The sequence below is a fragment of the Miscanthus floridulus genome, chromosome 1 (assembly GCF_019320115.1).
Source record: "Miscanthus floridulus cultivar M001 chromosome 1, ASM1932011v1, whole genome shotgun sequence".
NCBI classification, from domain to species: domain Eukaryota; kingdom Viridiplantae; phylum Streptophyta; class Magnoliopsida; order Poales; family Poaceae; genus Miscanthus; species Miscanthus floridulus.
This window is the reverse complement of record NC_089580.1, coordinates 63,496,527-63,523,509: the sequence shown is the minus strand read 5'-3', so window position 1 is coordinate 63,523,509 and position 26,983 is coordinate 63,496,527. Positions and strand designations below refer to the sequence as shown.

At 44.1% G+C, this 26,983-nt stretch overlaps 1 protein-coding gene across 2 annotated transcripts; it reads left to right on the top strand.

Moving 5' to 3' along the window:
- Positions 1-4,053: 4,053 nt before the first annotated feature.
- Positions 4,054-5,179, top strand: LOC136485391 (uncharacterized). Of its 2 annotated transcripts, XR_010766440.1 has the most exons (3): positions 4,054-4,490; positions 4,580-5,023; positions 5,142-5,179. XR_010766440.1 is itself a non-coding variant. In XM_066482289.1 (2 exons), exons 1-2 carry the CDS (start codon positions 4,158-4,160, stop codon positions 4,919-4,921), a joined length of 675 nt encoding a protein of 224 aa, XP_066338386.1. In that variant the 5' UTR covers positions 4,054-4,157; the 3' UTR covers positions 4,922-5,141. The 2 variants fall into 2 exon arrangements, 1 of the variants encoding a protein (XP_066338386.1); XM_066482289.1 differs by lacking the exon at positions 5,142-5,179 and having other exon boundaries at positions 4,580-5,141.
- Positions 5,180-26,983: the final 21,804 nt, after the last annotated feature.

Genomic DNA, 26,983 nt, shown 5'->3' with positions numbered 1-26,983 from the left:
GGGGAGATTGAAAGGTCCATGTGTGGTTTTGGTAATTGAGTGACAACCTAGGTGGACTAATTATGTTTATGTAAGATACACATGTGATTAGTTCACAGGTACATATGTGTGAGCAACATATGCCACGAAGGTGAAAATGGCTTGGAGATGTTGCAAAGCTCACACATGTGATGATGAAGGAGCTTATTCACATAAGACATGACATTGAGTCATATGATCAAGGTGAAGAAGATCAAGACAAGACTTGGCTTGATGGACCGGTTGCAAGCGTGAAGGACAAGTCGGAGGCTTTGGAGCGATGGACCGCGTGGCGGTGAAGCTTGAGCAAGACTTGGCGTCGATGGACTGGAGGCTTTGGAGCAATGGACCACGTGGCGATGAAGCTTGAGCAAGACTTGGCGCCGATGGACGAAGGCAACGGTGAAAAGCAAGTGAAGTCAAGATCGATGAACCAATATGATCACGTGATGATATGGAGTGGATCATATCATTGTTGATCGTATTGGTGCATGTGTTGCATCGACATTGGAGGAGATAGAATGGAATGCGCAAGGCAAAGGTATAACCTAGGGCATTTCATTTCACCGGTCATAGGTGTGTAGAGAAGTTTGTGACCGGGTTTAGGATAGATGGTCGTACTATCAAGAGGGGCAAACGTGTTTGCATATCGATCATCTAGTGCCACTCGAGTGCTTGGGAGTGCTTGGGAGCCCTCCATCTCACGTATGCTTGATAGTGATCATCCGATTGTGTGAGAGAGCGATTACAGTGCGATTGCATCGTGAGGTTGCATCGAGTGGCACTAGGTAATCAAGTTGCAAGCCGGTGGTGCTTGTTACTTTTGGAGGTTGCCACCTCCTAGACGGCTTGGTGGTGGTCTCCGTTGAAGCCCACAAGAAGCTTGTGCGGTGCTCCAGAGAAGAGCTTTTGTGAGGGGCATTGTGCTCGCCCCGTGGGAGCCACGAAGAGCAACTCTAGTTGAGCGTGTCATTGAGCTACCCTCACTTTCGGGGTAGGTTCTTACGGTGCCCGACGTGCGGGCTTGGCGGGTGATGCCAATTAGCCACCGAACCACCAAGTGAGCGGTCGACACAATGGGGACTAGCGTGTTGGCAAGCACGTGAACCTCGGGAGAAAAATCACTGTGTCAACCTTGTTCTTCCCGTTGGTTTGCAATCCCCTTTCACAAGCTTGTATTTATATTTCATATACATTGTGCTTGTGTAGTTGCTCTTGTAATTAGTTTGCTTGTGTAGCTTACTAGTTACCTTCTTGCTTGTGTAGCATAGAAGTAGCTCCCTTGCGTGGCTAATTTGATTTGTGTAACCTTGTTAGTCACATTACTTAGTTTATGTAGCTAAGTAATTGCACTCTCTAATTTGGCATTGGTTGCCTTATTATTAAGCATTGCTAGTGAGCTTAGGTGGCTTTGTGCTTTTGCTTACTAGCTTATGTAGAAGCTCCGTTGTTGCTTGAAGTACCAGTGGCATAGGTTTGTGTGACCTTGCTTTTAGAATTGGTTAGGTGAGCTCTAGCTAGTCCGGTACCTTTGTTGCTTAATTAGTATCTTTGGAAGGTGCTAGATAGAGAGGTGTAGTCTTGGCTAGACCGATAGTTTTAATTCCGCACTTGTTTCGGTTAGCCAACGCGATTATTTTTAGAAAAGACTATTCACCCCCCTCTAGTCCACCATCTCGACCTTACACCTCTGTACCCTAGTTTGGTACATGTTATCACATGCCATTTCATGTGTTGTGTGTGTTGAATTAGGTAATCCACTACTTCGTTACATTTTATTTGCACTACGTGAGCTCGTTTCACTACCTATGCAATATTAAACTCAATATTATGACAACAAATAATGAAACCAACAACACTATGAAAGGTCCAATAATAGACCACATTAATCAACATAACAGCATTTGAAGTACATGACGACAAACTAAAAGTGCATTAGATGACAACATAATGCAATGTCCAAGATTAGACAATATTGTTCGTGAATATACCATAGAACTAGAAAGTTATGAAGACTACTGAGTGCAACGAGGCCACTTTCCCTTTCTCTGGATATCGGGATTCTCCTCCATCGCTGTCTTCGCTCGCTGCGCACGCTCAAGCTTCCTTTCCCTCTCCTCCTTGTGTGAAGCAACACGTCTCCTTTCCTCCTCTTCCTTGTGCTCCTTTTCTAGAGCCTCCTCTCTGCGTCTCTTCTCCATCATCTCTTTGTCCTCTGCCTCCCACCGTAACAGTTCTGCATCCACTCCTTGTCTTCCGGCTTGATCGCAGTGTCGATCCACTACTCAAAATGACAGAGCGGTGGAGGGGTCTGCAACAAATGCAATTGTTACAAAAACAAATAAATCATGCAAGACATCATTTGACACAAAATAAATATTAAACAATATCAATTTCTCATCATCTTGTTAATGCGGCGCTGACGAAGTGTAGGCTCAAACGTAAAATTAGCACACATCCAATACGTCTGCCTATACGTGTCCTCCTCATCGGACTTGGCTACCTTACAAGAATCGCCGCAAAAGCACATGGGCACTGGAACACCACTAGGCAGAAGCAACGGGTCGAAGGCATTTCCGGTCATCCGGCCATAACTACAATTGAATTAAATTTATTCTAAGAACCGAAAGCAATGAACATTAAACCCTAAACCTAGGATTTTTTATTTGTAACCTAGGATTTTTTTATTTGTTGCACATAAATGAAAACATAATATAACACGATGATAAGAGATTACCTTGACTTACTAGCTTTACCACGCCTTAGCATCCTACCGTTACATAATACAAAAAATAAAAAAATCACTTCAAACATTACGTAATAACGTATCTAGGGTTGCAAAATAGACGTAATATATACCAAATTAATGCGTAAAATTTGATAAGGGGAGAGAGGATACCTTGTCGCGAAGATGTATGGATCAAATTCAAGTATCCAAGGTCAAATTCGTCGATTCAAGAGATTGGACGGGTTAAGGAGAGGAAGAAACCGAGAGGGGAAGGAAGAAATGAGAGCAGCGTCGGCAAGGGAAACTTTGGCTTCGGATTTTGAATGCATGCTCGGCACCAGAATACATGGCGTCGAGATCGGCGCCAAGATCTATGGCGCTGAGCTCGGCGCCACAAATCTTGGCCCCGAGCTCGGCGCCATGTGTTCTGGCGCCAAGGTACCAGCCACGTGAACGCCACCTAGAATGCCCTGCTGTGCACGGCCAGACATCTCGGAGCCAAGATATGTGGCGCCGAGACGAGTTACCATGGCGCCATGAGTCCTGACGCCGACCCATAGAGTCCAAAGATAAGTTTAAATCTTCCGTGGGTCAAACGTAGATTTTCTTAAAAAATGTGTCAAATTATAAAAAATTGGACCGGCCGCGTGACAATCGAGGAGGGCGCTCGGTTCGCCGGAGCCTGACTGATTCTCTGCGGCGTGCGGCACCGCGGCGTCACGGTCGGCGGCCGGCCGCCCGCCCGCTTACTCCGTCACTCGGGTTCTATGGGCTACCTGCCTATCTTCGATCAGCGCCCCCCGGGCACGGCCCGAGGGCACGACGCCGTGTCATGTGCATGCGTCCACGGACTTCATGGCCGGATACGAAAGACGCGTTTGCACAGGCTGCAAAAGTTGCGTCTCCAGATCGATTTGCTTACAAAATGTGATTGCGTATGCCAGAGCTGTTTAATTTGTGTTCGTTCATCTGCTTATGGTCAGGCTATCCAGATCGATACACAGCAAATATTACCTGCACAAACGTACGTGCACACGTCAATGTTCTTCGTTGACACATTTCTGCAAGTGTACAAATAAAGTATCGATCAATCAATAGGCAATAGTCCTAGGGAAGGTTATATATCGCTGTCTATGGAGAAAAACGAGACATGTATCGGGGCTTCCACTTCCACTTCCACCAAATTTCCAGAAAACACAACCAATCTGGACGAAGTCCAAGTCTGTCCATTTGACCTGACCAAACACTACATCTCCTCCTTCAATCGATAGGGAAAATTCTCTGCTTTGGAAAAGTCTCGTCTCATCTTCTCTCCTTGTCATGCACTTATGCACCCTATATAATGTAGCTTAAGCGACCATTAGTTGCCAATCCCAGAGCAAGAATTGCACAGGTGTATACCGGCACAAGAATGAAGCTTCACGTCGCCACGGTCGCTTCCCTCCTGGTCCTGGCGACGGCCGGCGCCGTCACGTTCGACGCGACGAACACCGCGTCTAATACCACCGGCGGCCAAAGGTTCGACCAGGCCGTTGGCCTCGACTATGCGAAGCAGGTCCTCTCTGACGCGTCCACCTTCGTCTGGAACACCTTCAACCAGCCCAGCCCCGCCGACCGCAGGCCGGTCGACGCGGTCACCCTCGTCGTCGAGGACATCGGCGGTGTGGCCTTCACCGTCAGCAGCGACATCCACCTCAGCGCTCAGTACGTAGGCGGCTACGACTCCGGCGACGTCAAGACAGAGGTATGTAGCGCCCAGCTCTGTCTCCAATCTACTTGCATAGACGTCTCTGTTTCTAAATGAACATCTCTCTGTGCACCGTGGCCTACTAGGTGACCGGGGTGCTGTACCACGAGGTGGTGCACGTGTGGCAGTGGGGGCTGCAAGACTACGGGGCGCATCCGGGGATCTTCGAGGGCATCGCCGATTATGTGCGGCTCAAGGCAGGGTATGCACCAGGGCACTGGGTGCAGCCGGGGCAGGGAGACAGTTGGGATCAGGGGTACGACGTCACGGCAAGGTTCCTGGACTACTGTGACTCGCTCGAGCCGGGCTTCGTGGCCCTGCTCAACGCCAAGCTAAAGGACGGGTACGACGAAGACTATTTCCAGCAGATTCTGGGCAAGAACGTGCAGCAGCTGTGGCAGGATTACAAGGCTAAGTACGGGAGCTGATAAAAGTCTTGTTTTGGCACCACTTCTCAGCAGCTCATATATGAGAAAAAAAATAAATGCAGCAAACGCCAATGTCTAGCATGATGTCAAGATTGAATAAAGGTGGTTGTTGAACGAATATGGTCTTTGTTCAATGTCTTTCATAACTCTTACCCAACACTACCACGAAACACAACTTTGTGATAAGGAAAGATTCTAGTAACGGCAATGCTCCTATCAGGGTATCCCTCTGGACGGGACGAACCCGCCTCACACCACGCCTGTGCCTCGCACCACGCGACGCACGAGCCTCGTTCTGTGCTCCCGTGCACCGCGTCAACCAGCCTCCATTGGGCGGCAGCAAGTAAACCAGCCTCCACTGGGCGAAGCACATGTTGCAACCGTATGTTTCATGTGTTTTAGATGTTTGTTGTATATGTTGCAGTGGCTATACACTTATGTTTCAAGTGTATATTTCAAATATTTTAGCTGTTTCAAACATATGTTGCATGGATTTTATCTAGATATTGCATATATTGGAGTGGCTATACATGTATGTTGCAAGTGTGTGTTTCAAATGTTTCACCTGTTTCAGGCCTATATTACAAGTGTTTCATCTAGATGTTGCATATGTTGCAGAAATATATTGCAAGCATCTATTCAAATGTTTCATCTGTCATACTCATACGTATGTTGCAAGTGTGTTATCTAGATGTTATAGTTGGTATACACATATGTTGTAAACGTATGTTTGTAAATGTTTCACCTGTTTCAGACGAAATGATTCATGTTGCAACATTAGCAGGCATAAAAAGCACATACAGAGGCAGTCCTGTGGGTGTAGCGGTCCCCACATGCGCGCGAAGCGAAGCCGGCGTGGGTGGTTTCCACCTGCATGTGCATCAACCAGCAACACGCATGTGGCAGGTAGGCGTAGTGCGACGTTCAATTTCTTGATGAATGAAGCGCATTAATTTGGAAAAAAAAAATACGCGTGGACCGTCCACACGCGGCAACATGCGGCGACCAAATTGCACCAAGTGACAGAAAATTAGGAGCCAACACGGTGGTGCGGCATGGTGTTTAGCAGGTCCACGTGTCAGAATACGACAAGTCCCCACTGTGCCGCATGTGGATGGTCCTCATACGATTTTTCTATTAATTTCACGTGGGAACCGTGCATGTGGAGGAAAAATTGCTGCCACTCCTAGAGCTACAAGCAGTAGGGAGGGCGTTGCTGGCGCATGCGAGACTGAGTGAGCAGAGCATGCAGGTGAGTGCTCGTCGTTGGGGCAGGCACGCAGGAGGAGGTGAGCCGCAGCAATGAGGGCAGACAACACGGCAGGCAGGCGCGGGCGTCAGAACGGGGACTAGCGTCCGAACGTCCAAGCGCTAGCCACACCCTTTTATTAAATTTCAAGACAATTACGTCAAACACAAGGGCAGAGCCAAAAAATTTGAGATGGGAAGACTATTGCCGACAAGATAACAACAAACAACGAAGAAATACACACACATTGGCTTCACGTTGGAGCAACTCCAACAGAGTGGCTATCTGCGTTGTGGAATCTATTTTTAGGTATTTTCGCAAGAATTAAAAGTCCAACAGCTATTCTATCGTGCCATCTAAAATAACCAGTCTGCTATCCCGTGTTTCTAGCTGGGTAAAGAAAGCAAGCTGTAGAGGCTCGCCATCGGCCTATCCGTGCCTATTCCTGCATAGCGCTCGCGATAGGTAGTGTTTGGTGGCATGCAAGCAAATGGTGGGAGTACACAAACCAGGGAAGTGAGCCAATCAGAGCATGACGTGTGAGTTCTAAAAAATAGATGATGAGAATTTAGAAAGGCTGTTGCATTACTCTGTTTTTTTTAGATAAAGTTTTATTTTGGACAATGGCTAACTCAATGGTTTTATAATTTAATTTTACATAATCTCTTGGAGTTGCTCTCAGGTCATTAACAAAGATAACCAGAACTACAATACACAATCAATTTTGTTCGGTACAGCCGCAGCGGCTACGGCTATGGCTGTAGACAGTACTAGCAACAGTGAAACCAAGTGTATCCCTGCTGCTGCGGCCGCAGCCGCAGCCGCAGCGACAAGAATCTCAGCCGAACGGGGTCCAAAACATATGTTAATAATCGACCACCAAGAGCTGTGCACCCAGGGACGGATCCAGCAGTGGGGCGGAGGGGGCTCAAGCCCCCCCTACCCAAACCGAAGCAGTGCAAATTACTGTAGAGCTCCTATGAATTTTTAAGCAAAGTTCTATAGTGTAGGGGGGCTGAGACTTAAGATCGAGCAGCAGTGTTGTTCAGTCCCCTAAAATATTTCCTGGATCCGCCGATGGGTGTTTGGCCCCACCCCTTCCCTCCGGCTCTGATCAAATTGACACAACTATCATTAAAGCACTATCAACCTCTACATATATGGATACACACGGCTTATACAACAGACACTATAGTAGGAGTCAATCTGAACACCAAATCGCCACCCTGGCAAATTTTGAGAGACCTTCCCTTTTCTCTCATCTGAGAGACCCCCTCCTCTGCATGACACGTGTCATTATGACAATCTTCGCTCAGTTTCAGTTAGCGGCACCGTTGGCATATACCTCGTTCCGTTAACAGCAGGCGTTGGCTTACACCGGATCGAAGCCACTGGGACGGATCTTGCCGCGGCGGCGACGACAGATCAAGACGTAGACCTCGTCGCGACTCGCGAGCATGTTCTTTCTCAAGTCTGCGGCTGGACTTCGACGTCATCGAGCACTCCGGAGACAGTGCTGGCCGCTACGACGGCTGCGAGGGATACGTCGCTGGTCTCAGCAGAGCTCGGCTCCGTGACGCCGGCGCGGCCACGTCCGCGCCGGAACTCCTCCGCGTCCAGGAAGCAGCAGCAGGCTCGGTGTTGGAACCAAGGAGTTACCGCAACGCGGTCTCTCGGCGTGGCGGAGCTCGAGCGGTTCTGTTGCAGAGGCGACCATCTGCTCGAGTTGTCCGCTGTGGTCGAGGATGGTGAGAATTGGTGATAGAGATTTCAACTCTGCTAATGGGTTTCCTTCTTGAAATAATCTCTAATAAAACTCCAAATGCATAGACATCAATCTTTCTTGTTGACCTTCCTGTATGAAAAATATTCAGAACCCAAGTACCACGACAAGAGCAGTTTGTCAGATCTGATGTAACTGTGAGTTAATATAACAGCTAACCAAAGCCCTGAGATAATACAGACCCAAAAGGTTCCAGTGATGTCGGTACATGTTTGCAAGGAAGCTGAAGCTGACACTTGCTTTGCTAACCCAAAATCAAACAACTGAAATTTCCAGAAGGCAACAATGTCACAAAGGAGAGAGGATCAACATCGACAAGTGGTGTTACAAATGGTTGCCCAATTAAGCGCATCATCGGGTGGAGGATGCAGACTGGGCCTGGTGGCGGCAGATTCGCTAGGGCCAGTAGCTGCGAGCAATCGCGCGCGCCTGCGGCGGCTTCGAACGCCGAGGCCGGCGTCGGCAGGTGGTGGTGGTGGTGATAGTGGAGCAGCGGGTGGTCCTTTGTGCTTGCAGCGTCGTCCCCGATCACAGTTCACGGCGGACAGCTAGAGCAGCGGGGCGCCCCCGCGACAGAGCCGCTCGAGCTCTGCCATGTGGAGACCGTGCTGTGGCGTTTTCTCGTGTCGACATCGCAATTGCAGACTTGGAGATGCGACAAGGCCCTGACTGAGCGCCCCATGAATGTCTTGATCTGCCGGTGTCGTGGCAAGGTCCGCTTCGCTTAATCGCTCTGCACAGATCTCTCGTGGCTTCTGACGGAAGACAACGCGTGCCGTTCACGGAGTGAGGTATAGATACTAACGGTGTCGGAACTGAAACTAGACGAAGACGAAAGTGGGTAGGAGCTTGTTTTAAGATTGTGATATATGCCATGTGTCACATAGAGGAAGGAGTTCTTTCAGGTCAGAGAAAGGGTGGGTCTCTCAGAATTTGCCTCCGGCCACCTGTGCCAATTGGTGACATACCATTAAAACCAAATCTCGGGAGGCCGGCTTCTGTAATATAGCCCAACTACCAAGCTAGTGGTCTAGTGGATAGATGAAACAATAACCTGCTAAGGAGAAGAAACATGTGTCTTTGAAGCACCAAATCATTCTTGCATAGCCATAATGACCAACAAATGTCCGCCCCAACTAGCAAGACTACAACTTCAACTCTTTTCTAGTTCCCCATAACCCACTACTGAGCATCCGACACACTACAAGATGGAGCAAGATTTAACAACTTGTATAATAGCTCAAACTGTGCGCGCAAAGCGGGAAACCAAAAGCTAGTGCTTAATTGTCTTGTCTAAGCCACATTTCGTATTACCTTGCCAATTGCGCTTATTAGGTAAATTATCTGTTGTCGAAAACACCCTTCATTGACAATAGAAGAAAGATACTATTTTTTATTTTTTTGGTGGGGAGAGACTAGGAAGAATCGAGAAAGGTTCCAACGCTGGGATGAAAGCCAGCCGTGCAATGCATGTGAATCAAACGGCTAAAAACTTTAGCGCTAACGTCGACGCTCTCCCTCCTGGGAACTAAAACTCCCTTTAGGGCTCGTTTGGAACGACAAATCCACGGGGGCATCCCCGCCTTTTCCCCGGGCTGGGGCACCGCGCGGAATTCGTCCCCGGGCTAGATTTCTCCACCGTTTGGAAGTCCACGGCGAGGCATGCCCGACCCCAACCCACGAGTTTTCCCCGGGGCGGCTCTCTCCCACCACGAGGGTCCAGGCGCAGCTTCCTCGTCTCGGCCTCGTCGCGACTCGCGAGTGAATGACCGCGCCACCACCGTCGCACCGCCTTCCCGTTGTCGCGGTGCAGCCACTTCGACCCCCCCCCCCCGCCCCTCCTCCGGTCGTCTCTCCATCGCCGATATGTCGCTTCGTTGTCTCGGCATCGCTGGTCCACCTCCCCGTCTCGGCACTACCACGCTCCGCCATCACGCGTCGTGACTGCGACGCCGCACGATGTCTCGCGCTTCGACGGCGCCTCCACCTCGGCCCCCTTCTCCGCATCCATTGTGATTGACTCCTGCCCCCTTCTCCTATTGCCTAAGTTTTCTAGGCCTCTTGGTTCTTGCAGATCTTGACGAAGACCTTCATCCCAAGATCCAGTCAAGTGATAATTTCACCTGACATTGCTGAGGCGTAGGCAAGCGGGCGGTGAATTGGTAAGCGTGCCTCGCACTACTGGTACCTTCTCTCTGACGTGATAGATGTAGCTCATGCTGAGGCCTGGAACTTCCATAGTGTTTGAGTTAATTATGCAATAAAGGTCATTACCCTGGAAATAGTGATTGTTGTCATGATCTGTGATCTCCCATCCCAGTTGATGAAAGGTTCGTTAGATTGTTTATTCACAGGTTCACTAGCCTTGTGTCGTGTGGAGGTGTGCTCCATTGGCTTCTTGTGTTTATGTTTCTAGCCAAGGCATGAACTTTTGCAAGTTATTTAGATTGCGTGTTTCTTGTTTCTAGTCATCGTTTGGGCAAAAAATATATATCCTCAGGCTGTTTCTAATTATACAAGAAGATATACTGAAGTCATTACTTAATTTACTGCAAGCTTCAGCTTCTCTTTTTTTCAAACAAATGCAGTAATTGTCACTTTCCTTGTGACAATTCTTGTGCCGCAGCATCATACAATCTTGTGCATTTTTGTGCAGCAACTTCACCTCTCTTCCTCTCGTGACAAGTTGGACCAGAGTGGAGATCCATCTGGGATTGGATTGTTGTCTTCTTTTGTTGGTAAGGGACCCCTCATTCTGATTGGGTTCTAGGGTTGGTAAGGAAATTCACCTCTTGTGAATCTGAATGGATTGGTAGTTATATTTCTAGGATGGATAAATTGGCAAGAGACACATAGCTCTGCAATCTCTTGATGATTAGTCTTCTGAAAAATGTAGATGTGTAGAACTAAAAGCTCTATTCTCATTGGGTTTGCCATAGTGTAGAGCTTTAAATCTCTAGAGTCGTAGATTACATGGAGAAGGTATCCAGTAATTTGATTGGCAATCTTAATCCCTGATTTTGCATAGCGCGAGGCATCATCCAAGTCTTGTCTTGCATAGAGATTGATGCTTTGATTTTTGTTCACCACGCATCGTGCTCTTTTACAACCTTTGCAGTCACATCAACAAGTGGAATGAGATCTTGCATTAGCAAAGTTGGAGCACATGTCAAGTGTAAACATGATTCTAGTTGCGCACACATGGGAATTTGATAAAGTTAGTATTAATTATCATAGATCATAGAAAAACATGTAGGCTTCAGTCACATCTAGACTGTTGAGTATTCCGAATTAGGTTCAGTTTCAGATACATTATTATCTTATTTACATGTGTGAATATAACAGTAGATGAGAACCAGACCATGCCTGTTTTAGCTAGGATTAGAGTGCTTCAGTTTAGATCTTTGAGTGCAGCTAGTAAGGAGAAAGATATTCCTTCAAATTAGGTTGCTGGCATAGTATCTCCATGGGGTTCTTTTTTTCCCAACAATGGAGTTAGTGCACATATTATTAACGGTTTCAGTCTCCTGAATTAGTTAACCTAAGAGATGCGCTAATAAATTGGTGTTACAGGGGTATTGTGATGCCTCCAGTAATGTCTTCCGGCACTCAAGTCAGTGATCCATTAAGCTCAAGATTTTGCTGCGGAGTCTGGATAATGGGGCTTTCCTGAAAAAACAAAGTGTCATTTTATGTTGTTTTATGATCTCTGCTAGGATGTTGTGGCAACCGGTGATTAAGGATAATTAGGCTTCTTATCATCAACTTTTATTCACAATAACATTGCTTTCTTGTAGGAAGGACTTCTGCAACTATGTCGATGACCAAATATGTGGTGGACACAGAGACCTTTAGTGGGTGTCAAGCGAGTACCTCAATGACTATTGTACATATAAGCAACCTGGCCCTAACTGTCCAAACAATGTCTTCAGTGTTTTGGATTCAGACAGTACTTATCTTTTGGAAGTGACAGAACTAATATCAGATGCATTAATAGTTTTGCTATGAGATTGTAATGTAGGCTGATCTATCTTCTGCAAAATATTCCTCAAATACTTGCTTTTATTTTTGTTAGGATTTTTGTACAAGTTTTGGGATATTTTTTTAGACATGTAAGCATAGTTCTAGGTGTTTTGTATTGCGTTGCAAGTTTCGGCTAGTCACTGTACTGTTTGCCTTTGAAAAATGAAAACTACCGTAGGTGTCCGCAACCTGCTTGGTTGTTAACCACAAAGAGCCTCGCAGTCAGCAGGACACTGCCGCAGGCCGCCCCACCCCCGCTTGCATCACTGTTCCAAACGCAGACAGGGGACAGGGTGCGACGCCCTGGTAATCGAATGGCCGCTAAAATCCCCCTCCGGGCGTCTGTACCCCGGGCTAATCTGGCCCTAGCTTCCAAACTAGGCCTTTAGAGTTTAATGGGGCTTTTAGTTCCCACAGGCTTTTGTCGATATTGTATTTGGACATCTTACTGCGTCAACACTATCTAGTGTAATTTTATTGAGAATTGTGTTTGGCACAAGGTTTTAGCGAAACACATCTTTGCTCTCGAGCCAATATAATGTTTGCAATGGTCCCGTTCGCTGAAACTTGGCTGAAAAACATTGTTCCGGCTGAATTGTTGTGAGAGAAAAACACTGTTCCAGCTGAAAAAAGAAGCCGAACAAGTCGAATATGGGATAAGCCGAACAGGGCCATGTGTGGAAACAAATCATCCCAAAATGCTAACTTAGGTCCTATTAGATCTTTGCACCATAATAAAATTGGGGTTAGGTAAAGACTTCTGAACCAATGACATGTTTGTGTCTAGCAATGTCATACAAATAATTCTCGCAGTCAAAGTAATCATGATGTTGTGATCCCATGGTATCACTTCCTAGTTTAAAAAACAAATTGTATTTTTTCTAGAAGAGTAAAATTCATGAACCGTCTATCAACCTACACGTCTCAATGTTATACGAGTCCCTAACTCCTAAGCTTTTTACGGCCCTATGGGGTTCCTCAACTTTGTAGTCTATAATTTTGTTTTATTCAAGTCCATCCTACCTACACAAACTTATGGACTTTGTTTACTGTCCGAGGAAATACATCCCTCATCCTGTGACAAAACGCCACTGGAGTTCATCGAAACAAATGCCCTGTTCGTTTGGCTGGCTGAAAGTACCGTTGGCTGATTTATTGTGAGAGAAAAATACTATTTGTTAAGTACGGCTTATAAGCCAAGCGATAGGGTGAAAGTTATAGAGCAGGTAGAGCTGACATGACAGCTTTGTTTCTTGGATGACGAGAAAACAGTTGAGGAAACTTATTCGAGGCCAAACTGTCTTTCCACTCGTACAGCCTAACAGCCATGGATGCACGCCAATGTAGAGCACTGCAATTCTACCAGTGGAGCTCGTCGAGGTGTACATCGGAACACACGGGCAGCTTGTAGATGCCGTCGGCCGCCATCCTCGGTTACTCCGATTCTCCGAAGCTGTCGTGCGCGTGATTCGCCATCCTCGGCTGCAACCACGCAGTTGGCACGCGAGAATGTTGATGCCGCTTTTCCGCGACGCGAGTGAGTAGAATCTAGGCTTAAATAGTGAGTCCGAAATTACTTCAAAGTCCGTGTTTTGGGCATAGTCATGTTTTGGAGCGTGTTTTTACTCAAATAACACCTGATTACGAGAAATCTTGTAGTTCTAATTTGGTACTATAAATATCGGCAAACTTTTAAATAAATTTGATCAGATTTTACAGTTATTTGACTTTGGGACAATGCAGTACTTTTTCCAACAACAATAGCACAGTACAACAGTCCATCGTAGAAGCGCGGCCACAAAAGTCAAAACGCTTTAAAATCCCAAAACAAAATCTCATGACTGTGACTTAGTCCAAAGGTTGTGTCGGCGCTGAATGTGTGGCTCTGATGAACTGATTGATAGATTCAGCAATTCAGGGGAGGGTCCACATACATATATGTCACGATTACACTCAGATAGAAGGAATCAAGGTGATTCCAGGTTGGAAGAGGAAGAACAGAGGAAGATTGAGAGGGATAGTTGGGATTTCAGAGTTGAGTTCCGTTTTTCCGTTCTAGCTGAGTTTGTTACAACGGCTTATATCATTGCCGCGGCCGACTTCACAAGATGGGCCAAGCCCAACTACTAGCTATCGGGCCAAGCCCAGTACAATCAATTGAGCTTGCTTAGCCACTAGTAGTCGTGACATTGCCCTCTCCTTTGGCAACAGCTTGCCCCCAAGCTGTCCGATATCGGCGAAGCATGTCATGCTCATCTTCCCAAGAAGCCATAGACTGAGGCTGATTAGCCCATTGTACCGATACTTGTTTGACCAGAGAACCACCCCTCCAGATTCCTCGAGATGATAGAATCTGAACAGGGATAACTTGAGCAGCTGGGTCAGTAGCAACAACATGCAGAGAATCAAGTACCTCAGTGCCCGGTGGTATAAGCTTCTTCAACTATGAGACATGCACCACTGGATGAATAGCAGCTGAAGGAGGTAAGTGAAGCTTATAAGCCACTGATCCAACCCTGGACAAAATCTTATAAGGCCCAAAATACCAGAAGGATAGCTTGTGATTACTGCGAAATGCCACAGATGATTGTATATGAGGTTGAAGCTTCAAGTATACTAGATCCCCTTCACTGAACTCCGTCTCTGATCTATTTTTGTCTGATTGGTTCTTCATTCGTTGTTGGGCTCTTAATAGCTGTTGCTGCATCAATTTGGTCAACAAGTTCCTTTCTGTGAGCCATGATGCCAGATCAGAAACAGTAACTTCCAATGGATCATAGATGCCCAAATGCCTTGGAGGATGCCCATACAACACTTCAAAGGGAGTGGTTTGCAAAGCTGAGTGATATGTAGTGTTGTACCAAAACTCAACTAATGGTAACCACTTGTGCCACTCCTTTGGATAGGAAAGAACTGTGCAGATGAGAAATGCCTCTAAACACTGATTCACCCTCTCAGTTTGGCCATCAGTGTGTGGATGGTAAGAGGAGCTCATGAGAAGTTTAGTGTCTGACAGAGTGAACAGTTGCTGCCATAATGCACTTGTGAAAATCCTGTCCCTATCAGAGATGATGGCACTAGGCAACCCATGAAGCTTATATATATTGTTGAAATAGGTCTGAGCAACCTGTAATGCAGTGTATGGATGGGAAAGAGGCAAAAAATGTGCATACTTATCCACCACCACTAGGATGACATCCCACTTATATGACTTGGGTAATCCTTCTATGAAATCTAGGCTCATAGTATGCCAAGCTTGTTCTGGTACTGGCAGGGGTTGCAGTAACCCAGGCAGTTTCACATGTTCATGCTTAGCTTGCTGACAGATCTGGCAGCCCTGGACAAACTGGGTGATGGTTTGTTTGAGTTTTGGCCAAGCAAAAAGAGCCTTAATCCTCTGATAAGTAGCTTGAACTCCAGAATGCCCTCCTACTGCACCAGCATGTAAAGCTTGCAAAATATGTTGCTGAGCTATAGTGTTATTGCCCACCCAGATTCTGCCCTTTTTCTTGATGATGTCATTATGCAGACTGAACCCTCTTGAGTTTTCCTCATGCAAGCTAAGCTCAGCCAACAATTGTTTAGCTTCATCATCATCCTCATAACCTTGCTGAAGCCTGTACAACCAAGCTGGTGTACTTAATGAAATAGCAAGGATAGCAGGTTCTTCCATTACCCTAGATAAGGCATCAGCAGCAGCATTAGTGATTCCTTTCTTGTACTGAATTTTGTACATGAGGTCCATCAATTTTAGTAGAGCCTTTTGTTGAACCTTGGACATTACTTTTTGATTCTCCAAGTGCAACAAGCTTTTGTGGTCAGTCCTGATCAAGAACTCGTGTCCATGCTAATATGACCTCCACTTCTCTATTGCCATGATGATAGCAAGACACTCCTCATAGGTAGAGAATGCCCTGGACCTAGAGCTGAAGGATTTGCTCAGAAATGATATGGGATGGCCATTCTGCATTAGTACTGCTCCCGTCCCTAATTCACTTGCATCAGTTTCAATTACAAAAGGTTGACTGAAATCTGGCATTGCTAGAACTGGGGCTTCTGTCAAAGCTTTCTTAAGCAGCATAAAAGCCTCCTGAGCTACTGGGGTCCACTGAAATTGCACTCCCTTTTTCAACATTTGAGTCAATGGTCTGCTGATAAGCCCATAATGCTTAATGAATCTCCTATAATATCCTATGAGACCAAGGAACCCTCTTAGTTGCTTCACATTACTTGGTTCAGGCCATTGAGTTACTGCCAGTAGCTACTCCTTCTGATGACACAATGTGGCCCAAATACTCTAATGATCTCTGTGCAAAAGCACACTTAGACTTCTTCAGAAGGAACTGATTATTCTGTAATATCTTGAATACTTCTTGTAGGTGATGCACATGCTCTTCCATAGTCTCACTGAATACCAAGATGTCATCCATGAAAATGAGCACATATTTCCTCAAGAGGGGAGCAAAAATATTGTTCATGGCACCTTGGAATGTAGCTAGAGCATTGGTCAGTCCAAAGGGCATGACCCTAAACTCATACAACCCACTATGAGTTCTAAATGCAGTCTTGAGCTCATCACCTTCAACAATTCTTATTTGATGATAACCAGACCTACAATCCAACTTAGAGAAATATGAAGCCCCAACCAATTCATCCAATAATTCATCCACAATAGGAAGGGGATGCTTATTCTTCACAGTGATGTTGTTCAGGTGCCTATAATCAACACAGAATCTTCAGGACCCTTCCTTTTTCTTGACTAACAAGACTGGAGAGGCAAAAGAACTCACACTGTGTCTTATAATTCTAGATTTGAGCATCTCGTTCACCTGCCTTTCTGTTTCATCTTTTTGTTGAGGAGCATAAATGTAGGGCCTAACATTCACAGGTTGAGCTTCAGCTATGAGAGGGATGTGATGATCAAATGCCCTCTAAGGTGGTAAACTAGTAGGTTCCTAAAATAGATGATTGTACTACTGTAGTAATGACTAAACTAGTTGAGGGAGCAGATTATCATCCTTAGTCTCACGCTGGGTGATGCCCTCAATCACAGCAACAGATTGTTGAGGGTCACTGGACTGTTTTGGAAGAGACTGAATATGCTTCAATTCTAACATATGGGTGATACCACCTCTTTTAAGTAGCCCTTTTAACTTGTAAGCAGGAACCTGAGAACAAACCGTCAAGTCATCCTTGACTCCTTGCAACAAAATTCTCTTGTTATGATGAGTGAATTTCATCCAATTTTTCTTCAAATGGAACCACATGGGACTGTGTTCCTCTAACCAATCTGCTCCCAAGATGAGGTCATAGCCTCTGAAAGACAATACTCTAGCATCAAAATGGAAGTTGTGGCCCTGCACAACCCACTACATCTGTGGAATGACTTTGTTAGATAATAATGAACTGCCATCAGCTGCCATGAATTTGAGAGGATCATAGTCATGCTAGGGTAAGTTCAATTGTTCCACCAGTTCAGAGTTGATAAAGGTGCCTGAGCTGCCAAAATCCAAAAGGATCAGAATCTCTTGTTGATTAATACAACATCCAAACCTAAGAGTCCTGCTCCTCTTTGAGGGTTGAGGCTGTGGCTGCACTACCATGACCACTTGACCAACATTAGCTTCTGTATCCTCATCATCTGTTGCATAATCAGCTTTAGGTTCCACATGCACTGCATCCATAAATTCTTGCAACACATGAGTGGGGCATTTGTGTCCATGGCTAGTCCACTTCTCACCACAAGTGAAGCACAAATTATTGGCTCTCCTAAATGACCTCAATGCAGCCAACTTATCTTCAACATCTCCATTCTTGACCTCATCCTTCTTGATCACGGTTTTGGGCTTATCAGCGTTTTGAGACTTGGTACCGTGAAACTTGCTATGCTCTGACTTATGAGAAAATTTTGGCCTCTGCAACTCCAATTCCATTTCCTGCAAAGAAGTTAATTCACTGGCAATCTGCATAGTCTTTGGTCGGTGCAGAGCAATAGCAGATCAGATCTCCTCCTTAAGACCTCCCAAGAATCATGTGACAAAGAAAGTATCATCATAAGCAGGATTATACAGCAAGATCCCATGGGCTAATTCCTCAAATCTTGTCTGATAGTCATGAACCGAACCAGTCTGCTTAAGAGAATCCAGATGCCTCAACTGCATTGGATATTGGTCCTGGTCATATTTGGCAAACACTACCTTCACCAAGTCATCCCAATTTTGAAACCGACCATGACGTTCTTATGACTGAAGCCAAATAGAAGCGGGAGCCACAAAATTCAGGGCGGCAAAGCGTGTCTTCAGAAATGGTGCTACCGAGTAAATTTCAAAATACAGCTCGCACTGATCACGCCACCAACGAGGGTTCGAGCCATCAAACTTTGGGAACTCCATTTTCGGCAACGGCGGATGGCGACCCCACAATCCCGATCTGAACTCTCTCCATCAACCAAACGCGGAGGGGAATCATGAGGCGAACCTGTGGCCGGATGCGGTGTGGGTCCGAGAACTCCATCACCCTCATCATGGTGTAGAACAGATGAATTATGCCCCGCGGCTGCTCCAGAACTTGATGCCGATGGCCGCACGGGCTGGTCTAGGTCAATCTATGCGCTCGGACCCATCGGCGGCAGCGGCGGTGGTGGTGCGTGCTCCAAGCGAAGAAGGCGCGCTAAAGTCGCATCCGTTTTGAACAGCAAATCCCCCATGGATTCGTCCACCGCCCCCTTCCAGGAGTTGAGGCCGCTCAACTTGTCCAACGCCTTCTTCATCATTGATTGAAAACCTTGGAACTGCTTCACCAAATCTTAAATGTTCGTCGCCATCTGCTGTTGAAACTTAGTTGGCTTCGACGGTGCCAGCACCAATCAACAGCGACTCCACCCGAACTCCTCCCGAACACGGATCACCTCGCGTTTCACCACCGACCCGCTCAACCTAGAAACAGACTTCTGGAATCAATCGACGAACACAGAAGTGCTTACGATGATTCCTGCCATCAGGATTTACGAACGCGATCAAGATGGGAAGCATAGCATCTCTAATACCAAATTGTCATGATTACACTTAGATAGAAGGAATCAAGGCGATTCCAGGTTGGAAGAGGAAGAACAGAGGAAGATTGGGGAGGGATTAGTTGGGATTTTAGAGTTCTATTTTTCCGTCCTAGCTGAGTTTGTTACAACGGCTTATATCATCGCCACGGCTGACTTCACAAGATGGGCCAAGCCCAACTACCAGCTATCGGGCCATGCCCAGTACAGATCAATTGAGCTTGTTTAGCCACTAGTAGTCGTGACAATATACATGGCTTGACTTCTCCAAGGATTTCTATTTACATGCTATGCTACCCAACCGAAAGATCTGATCAACATACAGTTGAAGACTGAAGACTAAAGAGTCGTCGCTTTGTGGGACTATTTGCGCAGCTAAACGAACAGGTATTTTCGGGTACTGTTTTGGCACCGAAAATGTTAATTATTACTCTAGGCCGGCAGGCCCAGGTGCCGTCTACATCATGAAATGTTACTCGTCACTCATGCATGCATTATCGACCTTGAAAAATGAAAAGGACAGATACCTATATATGCTTATATAATACTCTCTCCGTTTTAAATTATGTCATTCCAACTTTATCGAAGAGTCATGAAAATCTCAAGTCTAACCAAAATTATAGAGAGAATTATAAAGATTTATGACATCTAATAAATATATTATGAAAATATTAATAAAGAATCTATTGATACTTATTTGTATCATAAATGTTGTTTTTTCTCGAATACGCAAAAGGTTTGCGTATCTTTGTATTAAGAACGAGAAATAGTGAATGTTACAACAACGTGCCACGAACATGGCACACTAGGGAAAAATGTTATATAATCGGCTCTGCCCTCCCCAGTAGAAGGTGACCTTAGGCGATTACTCACTAATCACGCTACCTGGCCATCACCGACGATCAGACACGCCGCCTTGTGCGGCACCTCGGCCGCTCTCCTTATGGGTCCGGGAAGAGCTCTCGCATTGCCTCAGCATGCGAGGGGTTGGGCTGGTCGACGAAGATGCTGTTATAGGGGTCCATGGCTATCATGGATGACCTTTGACTCCCTAAGAAAGTTGTAATAACATATAATTTGGGACGGATGGAGTAATGTCGTGGCCTAAAGATAAAATAAAACCATCACTACCGGAAATAGGTGATTTGTCGAGTGCCAAAATATTTGCCGAGTGCATTCTATCGGGCACTTGGTAAAAAAACTATTTGTCGAGTGCTACAGAAACAACACTCGGCAAAATAATGGCACTCGGCCTACCAAACTCTTTGCCGAGTGCTGAAAAAAGACCACTCGGCAAACTAGAAAAAAACTTGGCAAAACAGAGACACGACAAAAAAACCACCACGTGGACATCCATCAGTTAGTGTGCATGTCGTTAGGAGTTTGCCGAGTGTCCGTTAGTGACACTCAACAAAGAAGTAAGTTTACCGAGTGTTTTCCTTTAGCACTCGGCAAAGAAAAAATTTTGCCGAGTGTTTTTTTGCACTCAGCAAACAAATAAGTTTCTTCTCTTCTGACCTTGAAACTTTTTCTACTCTCCACATACAACATGTGGTACTCCATGTTAATATTTGGTATATTTCTAGATCTGTTTGCTATATTTAATTGATTTATTGAATTTCAAGGAATTTTTTGGTATAGGTCAAATTTGAACTGCAAGTGATTCAAATAATAGAATAAAATGAGTAGAAAAATGATATTCATGTTATTGAGTCCGGTATGAGGCCTTACCCATTAAATGAAAAGAAATTTCGAAGATCTTGTTCAGGAAACATGACCACGAACGTGTGGCCAAATAGTTTTTAAATTATAAAAAAAGCAAACGAAGTCTGAAAATCATGAGATTTATCAAGATCTCATGATATCATACGTGGAGGTTATGGTAAAAAATTGAGAAGGTTTTGCATAATCTATCATGTACGATGTTTACAAACCGAAGTATCTCAGAAGAAGAATCGTAGTGTTGAGAATGATTCAGTAGGATTTGGAGTCAAAGTGACGGTCGAATTAGGGTTTGACATCAAAAGTTTTTGTATAGGCAATAGAGAACATAGATTGATTCACGTAAAATTTTGGTAATTTTTTTGGATCCGTTTGATAATTTTAATTTATTAAGTGCAATTAGAGGATTTTAATTGATATAGATTGAATTTGAGCTATAACTGCATAAAATAATCAAATAATATTCCTAGAAAAATAAAATATATATTGTTCGGTGAATTTGAGAAGGTATTTTCAAAGTACATTGGAACAAATTGAGGAAAACACGTTATGGAAAAGGAGGGAAATGAAAAAAAATACGCATGTCTTTGTCCAGACGGGACATGTGATCTTTGTGTCATATGGCCAGATAACAGCTCATCGCATCCTTCATCATCGGCCTTCTCATAAGGTGGAGGAATATAAAGAGGTGTTGCACTAAACTCTGGGATAACCCAATCACTAGATTTTGTCATAGTTCCGTGATTTCTTGATGCGCCCGTAGTGGGCCACACAATCTCAGGAATATATAATGGATTCTCCATGGCGATAGACTCTAGGTGCATGATGTGCTTTCGCACCTCTTTGAATTTTTTCTTAGACAATTTCAATGCCTCCTTACGCTTGGGTTCAACATTGTGCAGCCTTTGACGCTCACGCCTTGCTTCCCTCTGTTCATGCGTCATATTTTGTACCATCCACTCTTGTAGTCACATCTCGATGTACTTTTTGTACCAATAGTGCTCTCCTTCTCTATAGGTTTTATTTCTGGCTCATTTATCAATGAAATCATATAAATACATTCATTAGCTATATTAGGTCATATTATTGCAATATCATTTTAAAAGACCTAAAATATTTTAGCATATTTAATTACATGATAATTGAGTGGACATGTACTCATCAACAATATTGTTGGTATGATAGGAATCATTCCTATGGAGCCAATCATCTATTTCACCAGGATCAACGTTTTCCTTATTTGATGCAGCTTCATCATCTACAAAATTGTACACATTACATATATTTATAAGTAAAAATAAGTGTCAATTCATCACGCCATCGCAATATGTTAGGATTCACGCATTACAATTGGTAGTTACAAGAACATGCTGGTTCTTTCTCTGATGATATTTTTCACGGCGCCTCTTATTAATTGCATCCTTTTGTTGAAGCCATCGAGCTCTATCCCTTTCTCTCTTACGTTCTTTAGCATCGGCTATAGTTAATTTTAGAGTAATATAAGTTACCATAGTCCATACACATAGTACATGCCATATAATATTTGACATGATGTTATATTACCTTCTTTAGCAGTGTTAGTCTTGTCTCCCAATGGTGCACGAGTAGTATTATCTATTGTATGAATCTATTACAGAAACAGTGAAATAGTTAATATTAATTGCAATTAGCACTTAAGAGATAGCAGTTAGTAGAAATGGTGCAGGAAAAATAGAAACCGACAACCATTAATCTAGATATATCTGGGAGATGCATGCCTAACTACATATTGCAAACTACCTTAGCTAAGGTTCCTATCTACATACCATTGTTGAGAAAAATGTAAAGGGAAATTATCGTCTTCTTGATAAGGGTTTAGAGATTGTCATCTTTGTTGCACCTTCTTTGCACTCCCTAAACTCGTGCGAGTGTTTTATTCTCACTTCATATGGAATCGACATTTACCTAGCTTGACAGGCGACAGCAGGTTGTTTGGTATGCTCATCTAGTAGTAGGGATATATATAGGGTCATATTCTATTAATTGACTGACAACATGAGGTGATTAATGATGGCAATGGAAAAATTGTATCTCATGTTTAGAAAGTCTAACGGGTGGGCATACAACCAACGAAAGCTATGTTGATTTTTGAAAAAAAAAATTAGTGAGCTTCCCATGAGCACCACAGCCACAAACTAAACAGATCAAAATAATACTATGTAACACCTGAATCAACAACCTCAATCTGAAGACACAATGCCATGGGTGACCATATAAAATACTACATGATCTAACTATCAAAGCATTAAACTGTATTTGCATATACATAGTATTAAATATACTGAGTGTTAAATAATTATAATACAATGCCATGGGCGGCATTAGTTGCAAGAAAATAATTATAATAAGTACTTCCATGTATTAAATACACATAGTGTTTGTTTTCTGCAAGTAATACAACTCTGCAGTGAAGGATAAACTGAGGGATCTCGACTATATTTGCATACAATGAATCAAGATAAAACAGATGAAAAAGATCGCCCCCAAATATGGTAAACCAGCACAAATAAATCATAAGAGAAACTAAGATTTTGCATACCTTCTTGTGTACAACAGCTAATGGATGTTTGCTTTTTAAAAAAAATGCTTGACTTTTAGAGTTAGTTGCTCATCTATAAACAAAATATGGACATATCAGTTCTACGTCTTTTTATGGTTGTTAATCAAAGAGGCAAAACAAACTCAGTAAATTCAGTGAGCGCATGATAAAAATAATTACTTGACATAACCTTATGGCGTGGGGAAGGGATGAGAGATGGATGGATAGATAATGTTAAACACAATAAAAAATATCTAATGGTATAAAAGATGACTCCATGCATTTCACAACAACTAAGAAAAGGGAGAAGTATGCTAGAAACAGCTATTCCTAAAATTGGCATCATCTAATGGTATAAAACTATTATAAAAGCATAACCTACCCCCTCCAGGCTTATGTAAACTCAAGAAAAACTACTGTAAAGAAGACCAGAGTCATGTTATAATACAAGAGACGCAAAATAACCAAATATTTCATTTTATAAGAATGGTCAAGTATTAACACATGACCTGTGAGCTATGGCATGGATTAAAATTACTAATTAGTAAAATTACTCACTGTATGGCTCACTGTGCAGCAGCAGGGGGCAACCGAGCAAGAGCAGAACCACAGAAGGGCTAGGCTGCAGCCTGTAGGGGCACTGCTCGTCCGCTTGGTGGCTAGGTGCCTGGCGCTTGATGCTCTGGCTGACTGGGTCGCTGTGGGCTTGGCGTCTGACGCCCAAGCCAACTGAGGTGCTGCGGAGAACGGCGAGGGCAGCCAAGGCGTGCGATGCTAAGAATGAGGGCGAGGGCGAGGGCGATGGTGCGACGGCGAGGACAGAGAACGGCGGCGCGCGAGGAGCGAGGCCAGCGAAAGAGAACGTTGGAGGAAGGCAAGTCCACCGCCCTGGTCGACTGGCTCCCCTCAGCTTGCCGAGAGCGGCCATGACGCTCGACGACGATGGCGCGGGTGCGAGGGCAAGCGCGGAGAATGGCGGCGCGCGGAGAATGGCGGCGCGTGGGGAAAGAGGCCGACAGACGATGGTGGCGCGACCTCTAGCTACCGGAGGGGAGGAGATATTGCGGCATGGGAAGGAAGGTTCTGGAGTGCGATGAATGGGATTGGGGATTGCGTTGATTGTGGGCTTTCCTTTTTCGCTGGATGACACGGGAGCGAGTGATAGGCCGAGGGGAGCGCCGTGCGGTCTCGCGTGTGAGACTGCGAGGGAGCCTGCGAAGCCGAGCGATCATTCGAGCGAGCGAGCGAGCGGTCAAGGTTTTATTTCGCATGAAGGGAGCGGGCGCGAGCGATGATTTGTTTCGCACGCCTGTCAACCATTCTCTTATGAATATTTTAGTTGTAGAGATATGAACATCACTAAATGCATTATATAACATCGCATGTATATTACGTGAACATCACTAAATATATCATTGAACATCACATGTATACTAAGTGAACATCACTAAATACATCATAGAACATCACTAATAAATACATTATAGAACATCACATATAATTACGTGAACATCATTAAATACATCATAGAACATCACATGTATACTGTGACAACATAAAACACACACTATAGAATATCACATATATACTACGAGAACATCACATGTATATTACGCAAACATCGCAAAATACATCATAAAACATTACATATATACCACGTGAATATAAAAAAATAACAAAACATCACATGTATAACACGTAAACATAAAAATATATAAAACATCATATGTATGCTACATAAATATTACAAAAAAAACATAGAACATTATAAAAATAATAAGAAAATAAAAGAAAACATAAATAAAAGTAAAGTAAAAAAATATAAAATATAAAAAAATAAAAATAATAATAAACGCATAAAACAAAAAATAAAATAAAAAATGAATGATGCACGAAAAGAAAAAAGGAAAAGAAAAGAAAAAAGAAAAAGAAAAATTAAAGAAAGATAAAACTAAAAAACATGAATCAAAGAAAAACATAAATAAAATAAAAAATGATAAAAACATGATATATAGAACAAATAAAAGAAAAGGGAAAATAAATAGAAGCAAGGAAAACTAATTAAAAGAAATCAAAAGAAAAAAGAAAAAGAAAAGGTAAAATAAATAAGAAAAGGAAAGGAAATAAAATAAGAATGAAAAACATAGAAAACTAAAAAGAAAAAGAAAAAGGAAGAACAAATAGAAGCAATGAAATGAAACAAATAAAAAAGAATAGTAAAGAAAAAAAGAACGGAAAAGAAAAATAAATAAGAAAAGAAAAAGAAAAAGAAAAGCAAACATCCGTACCTGTCTACTACCTCCCGCACAATCTCCTACGTCCTGTTCCCGCGAAGTTTTCCCGGGTACTGTTTTGTGCAGTGCTCCGGTTCGGCCGTTCGGACCGGATGATTTCCGTCCTCGCCGGGCCTCGTAGCGGTGGCCCATGTCATCCCAAGCTTGGGGGCAAAGGTATTGGCTCGGCGGGGCGCATAGCATCGCAGAGACGGGATCAGACATCCTTAGCTCACTGCAGGTTATCCGGTGTGACGGTCGCGATCGTAAATCCGGACGGTCTGTACGCAGAGGTATCCTTTGCTTGCTCTCCATCGAACCACCACCTTTTACGATTTTTTTCCTCTGGCGTGCTCTGTTAATTTTCTCCGTGCTATGTTGTTATCGGACCACCTTTTGCGATTTTTTTTTCTCTAGTGTGCTCTGTTAATTTTTTCTGTGTTTTTCTATCATAGGCTATGGTGTTATCGATGCCATACATTTCAGGTCAAACTTTAGATATTTGACATAGGACAAAATTGAAACATCAAGTTTCTTTAGATAGAGGGGGTAATAGCTAATTGTTAGCTAGGTGGTACTAGTTAAGTCATTAGTTGAGAATCCAAACAGATTCAGCCTGTTCGCTGGTTGGTTTCTGGACTGATAAATCCGACTGGTGCTGATTTGTTATGAGAGGAAAACACTGTATCATAGCTGATAAGGCTTAGCTAAAACCAACCAGCGAACAAGCTGATTGTCAGCTAAAAATCAGCTGCTAAATATTAGTTTTCTTTTAGAAAAAGCTAACTATTAGTCGTAGAGATCCGAAAGTCCTAAGGAACTGTTCAAAAATTGAAGTAAACATTTGAATTGACTAGCGAGACCTTGTTGTTTACTGGTCTTCTTTCAGTTTTGCTACAAGAAGCCCCCAGGCAGAGATGGATTCGCCACGAGAGCAAGCTCCAAGACTTTTGGTTTATTTACCGATCATCTTTATTGGACCTGAACCTTTGCTATGTATCGAAACCCCAATGAGTACAACGACGTGGATCACAAACAAACGGAAATACCCAGTGACTGGTAATAACGGATTTACAAGGTCTCTTTTATATGGAGTCGGCGGGGTGTGTGAAAACTAGGATGATGTGTCTGCATTCCGACTCTTTTGCAACACTGTTTGCCCAGTGGAGGCATTCGGTCGTATCATCGTAAGCCTGCCGGCTGTTCACTAGCTGTTGAATGGGTCGATGAACTGCGAGCAACCCAGCATTCCAGCAAGCCGTACTACGTACCACATATTGTACTATAAATGCAAGTGAAGTCTCCCAACAATGCCAAGTACCTACCTACAGCGATAGCACAAAGATGAAGCTTCACATAGCCGCAGCCGCTCCCCTCTCGCTG